Source organism: Cryptomeria japonica, chromosome 3 (assembly GCF_030272615.1).
Source record: "Cryptomeria japonica chromosome 3, Sugi_1.0, whole genome shotgun sequence".
NCBI classification, from domain to species: domain Eukaryota; kingdom Viridiplantae; phylum Streptophyta; class Pinopsida; order Cupressales; family Cupressaceae; genus Cryptomeria; species Cryptomeria japonica.
The window spans coordinates 749,252,040-749,257,210 of NC_081407.1; the positions used below are offsets into that span (position 1 = coordinate 749,252,040).

At 34.2% G+C, this 5,171-nt stretch overlaps 1 protein-coding gene across 1 annotated transcript; it reads right to left on the bottom strand.

The window, feature by feature from the left end:
- Positions 1–217: 217 nt before the first annotated feature.
- On the bottom strand, positions 218–958 carry LOC131042289 (uncharacterized). Its single transcript, XM_057975631.1, has 2 exons — positions 575–958; positions 218–532 (listed from the first exon to the last, which is right to left on the bottom strand). The coding sequence occupies exons 1-2, from the start codon at positions 956–958 to the stop codon at positions 218–220; spliced, it is 699 nt and encodes a 232-aa protein (XP_057831614.1).
- Between the last annotated feature and the right edge of the window lie 4,213 nt (positions 959–5,171).

Consider the following 5,171-nt stretch of genomic DNA (forward strand, 5'->3'; position numbering starts at 1 on the left):
TATCAATATATTTCATTAAGTTCTCTTCTCTCTTATTCTTGTAATCCATTTCAATGCTTACATAAGATGCATCTTCAAATGATTTCATTTTCTCTCCGACATTAGAAACAAGTTTTCCAAGCTTGTTAATAGGAGTAAGAAAAATATCTATATCAGTCTCCAGTAGGAGACTTGACAAAATCTCAATTGCATTTCTTATTGTTTTTGCCTCCTTTTGCTATTCTTTCATCCTCTTCTTTTTGGGCTGAGATTGCATTGTTGTTGCAATCTTTATCAATTCAATTGACCACAAGTTATACATATAAAGTGGTCCTTTGATGCTTATAGCATCATCATCATCTTCATCTACAAATTTCTTTTCAGTCTTCTCTGACTTCTTCTCCATTGTTTCCTTTTTGTCTTCAGTTTTCTCCTTTACCTTTTCCTTTTCTTTTTCATCTGACTTATCTTCCTCTATCTTCTTATCTACAACTTCAAGCTTATATTTTGTTACTTCCTTTTTCTTTTCATTTTCCTTATCCTTATTCGTTTCCTATACCAGTGGGGGCTATGTATCAGCAATTTGGGTGTTCACCAGTGGCTCATCAGAACTCTTTTCTTCTTCAGTTTTCTTCTCTACATGTTCCTTCTCTTGTTCATGTTTCTCAGACATCTGAACATCAACATCATGCACATCTATATTATCAGTAGCATTAGTATCATCACCATTATCACCATTACTGCTATCATCATCAGTAATAATCACAGGTTTAGTTTCTATGTTCATCGGTTGATCATCTATCACAATTTCATCAGGCTTAAACTTAGTTATCTTAACTCCTTTTGGAAGGTCTTCATCCTTAATCTTTTGTGGTTTATCTTCTTCACCTTCTTCCTCCTCATCCAGAATCAGACCCAGTACTCTTTTCAAAATTTGTTCAATCTCCTCATGGGCTGATTGTGTTTCACGGATCAACATTCTTGTCAGCCTCTTCTTTGATCTAAAATATGACTTTATCTTAGAAAAAAATTAATCTATATCTTCCTTAGTAGCTTCAGGTTGCAATTTTTTCAAAACAAATTCAATATATTCCCTATCTTGTTTCATGGCAACTTTCCATCTTGCATCAATCTTATTGTACAAAGAATTGGGAATCCATCCTTGCAATTAAATAAGGGCCTTGTTGTATTTATTCATGCTATATACAATAGAATCCTCTATCTATCTTTGCTCATCTTCTTTAAACATATCATAAAGTTTCTTTATACCTATCAATACACCATACTCTTTAATGTTTATTATTAAATTCTCAAGGGGTGAGAGCTTAGTTACCAATGCCTTTGAAGATTTCATAGTAACCTTAGGTATTTTGCCACTATCCCTTAGGGATTTCTTCTCTCCCTCAGATTCAGTCACTTCATTATCAGTATCTACCGATGCTGGTTTCTAAGCTTATTACTTCTTTCTTTTACTAGACTTTATCGGTGCAATAGGTGGATCAATAATCTTTCCTTTTCTCTGGAATTGAATCTTTGAAGGTTTCTCCTTCTTTGTTTTTGTCAGTTTCTCTTTCTTAACAACTGCTGGTTTATCTTTCTTTGCTTCTTTCTCTTTTCTAGCTCTTGTTTCCATATCGGTGGGGGTACTGGTTGGTGTACTAAATGTTCTCGTCTATTGTGCAACATGTTTATCTCTTGCTTAAACAATAGCCTCCTTTGTGAATACTACTTTCTCTACAAATGCTTCAACTTCTTTTCTTACTTTCTTTACAATAATCAGTTTGTTGAGTTCAAAATGTACTTGAAGGGATTTCTCCTTGTAAGTGCCAAACCTCTCTGCAGTTGTATCTACTGGTTGGGCAAGCAAGTGATCAGCATATGCAATCAAAAGATTCTTATCCACTTCATATCCCATGGGCATCACCCATGTAGTCTGAGGCTCATCTACCTCCATCATGGAAGTGTCAGTGTCAATCATGAAACATATGGTGTTCTCATACCTATTGACAACTTTTCTCGGTATCCTCTCCCTTGCATGCATTTTCTTCTGAAAGTCCTTGAAATATCCCCATGCAATCTTACCAAAATCATTTCTAACCATTCTAATGTTGTTCTTCATTTGCATCAATGTTGGAGTGCCATCTATCCATTGGATATCACCAATACTGGGGAAATAATTCTAAAAGTAAAAGAATAAATGAAGAATTAATTGACCAAAATAGAACCTTAACCTCTTATCCTTCTTGATAGATTCTAGGTTTAGCGTAAGTTGACTCCTTAATTATTCTGACAAGTCATAATCAATGTCTTCTTTAATCATCATGTATGCAATGTGAATAGCAACAATAGGGATGTTGTTCATCCTGCTAGAGTAGTAGATCCAACAACCGATAACCATTGAAGCATATTTTATTGCCAGATCATTGATGTTATTTACCGTCATTGCTCCTCCATCCCATTCAGACCATGTAAGATTCTCTAAATCACTCTTAGGAATGGATCAAAGTATAGGAACCTCACCGGTGGCACAAAATCCAGCGACTCTGTGAATAGCTTCCTTAGAAATTTTAATTGGTCAGTCGAGCCACATAAACTAGTCATGAATTCTGCTAAGAATGTATCTAAAAAGTTCATCATCAAAATCATCAAGTAAATTGAGGGCATGGTGAAACCCTTGCTCAATAACCCTCTTGAACTATTCCTTCAAAATACCATTCTTATCACATAATGCTTTATACTGATAAAAAAATAGCAACCATACCAAAATCCTCTAGTTTGCAATGATAAAATGATCTAACATCTTCAACATGCAAGACACCATAAGGAACTCTGAATGAGGCTCTAGTGGGATCAGTTTCCTCAGACTTGAATGGGTGTCTCTTAAATTCAGAATGGGGTCTATCGGTAACATTAACTAGGTGTGGGGTGTCCATCTTCAATGATTCAAAAGATAAGTAGATAACAAGATTTCCTGATAAATACCTTTTACCACTTCTGCAGTAAGGTTCCAAACATTGACAAATCTTTCCCACTGATTGTCGATTGCAAATCACACCAAATCATTTCAAATCTCTATCAAATGGGTTAGATTCTATAAACACAAGATCTACTCTACTCTATTCACTCTTTGTGTGCTCACAAGAATGCAATGTGACACATAATTTTCAAAAAGTTCTTTTTATTTGCCTATTATCTACTGCATTAAATCCTATTACCAACAAAACCCTAAAACTTCTCATACATATTTGTAATTGCCAAAGATACATCATTTCTATCAATTATGATCCAAAAACACTTCATAACATCAAAATGTATCAAAATATACAGATCAAACTTACCATACTTCGTCTAGGGGTTCTTCTAAAGATCTGACAATATTCTCTCCACAAGTTGTATAAACAACTCAGTTTACCGATGAAGGCTTTTCCACACTAGGTGAAGAATTAGACTTCTCAGATGGTTTATCATCACTCTTCTTCTTCCATATTTTATTCATCTCAACTCTGGTTTCCTCAACATCAACTTTCTTCTTCCATTTTCGATCAATAGATTGATTTACCAATTGATTCTTCTTTACTCTGTAAAACTTAGCAATGTGTCCCAATTGATGACAATGATAACAAACTATACCAGATGCTCTCCAAGGTCCTACATTACCTCTACTAGTCCTTCTTTTGCAAGTCATAGCCACATGTCAAAAATTATTATAGATTGTCCAAACCACATTCATTCTATTTTCCATCTCATAGGGGCTAGATCAGTTAGCATAGGGTCTCTACAAAGTAGGGTTTCTTCGGTCATTAAAATTCCTTCTCTAGTCACCACCAGATCTCTGATTCATGTGAGGTGTTGGATTTTTTTCTCCATACCTACATTCAATAGATCTATGCCCATAAAATGTTGCATGCATAAAAAATATCCATTAAATTTTCTAGGTACATAACCTTTATATGTATTGGGTCTATAACCATTATCAACATTAGTAGTATGTCCTGGCTTATGAAAATTGAAACAAATAGGTTTATAAGGTTTCTTACCAATGGATTTCTGAATCTTAGATGTAGGTTTACCTTCTTCCATGTTGTCCTTAGTACTAGAAGACTCACCTTTCTCAAATATTGTATAACCCAATCCAGTTGTGTCTCCTTTCATCCTTTGTGATTGAATATGTTCATCAAGCATGGTATAACTTTTGTTGAAATTAGCAAGTTTTTCATTAGCAACAGCAAGATCTTTGTAAGATCCTCATTCCTTTTCATACGGGTCTCTCTAAGAGACATTCCCATATCAAGATCTGCCTTTATTTCTTCTTTTTCTTCTTTCTCTTCATGCCAATGGGCATATAGAGTACCAACTTCCTGATTTAGCTTAAAGATCTCATGTTCTTTCTCTTTGATCTTGTCATCTATTGTCCTCCTTGCTTCAAGTTCTTGACTCATTCAGATGGTTTGAGCTTCTAGCTCTCTCCTCAAGTTAGCCTTCTCATCATTCAATTTATCAACTTCATCAACCAATGCATCTATGTTTGCATCATTAGAAGAGCTGCTTTCAGAAACTTCCAACAGTTGTTTAGTTAGCTCTTTTCTCTTAGAAAGTGAAGCTTTATACTTACCTCTCAATGTTTCTAGTGCTTCCTTAGTTTATGTAAGTCTTTAAGACATCTCTCTATAGCTCATTCCTTCCCCCATAACTACCTTAGGGGTCATTTCCAAGTGATTAAGCCTCAAGGAAGTTAGGCTCTGATACCAATTGATAAACTTGAAAGGTACTGAGAGGGGGACGTGAATCAGTGAAGCAAAAATAATATGAATCTGATCACCAACTTAAACAACTTAAAACTTAACAAGCGTAAGAGGAATATCACCACATAAGCTAATTCCCAAATAAAACAAATTCCACATAATACAAGAGATGTATACGTGGAAAACACAAAAGGGAAAAACCACGGTGGGAGTTAATACCCACTGTAGTCACATAAATCTGTCTAGTTTAATTAAATGCATATTTCATATTTATTTAATTAAAAATCCACTAGCCATCAATTAATTAAATTAATATTTAATTAATACATCTTCAAACATTCTCCTATTAATTAAATAAATTATTCAATTTATTTTAATTAATTCATTCAACCAAATTCACAATCAATTAAATATATAAATCATATTTATTTCATTTAATCCCCTTTTCCT

What these genes read in the sequence shown, in the direction of transcription:
- LOC131042289 (XM_057975631.1), bottom strand. Translation starts at nt 958, where the DNA reads ATGTTGATCCGTGAAACACAATCAGCCCATGAGGAGATTGAACAAATT. An exon ending in AGAGTTCTGATGAGCCACTG is followed by an intron (nt 533 to 574) that starts GTGAACACCCAA and finishes CCACTGGTATAG; the next exon opens with GAAACGAATAAGGATAAGGA.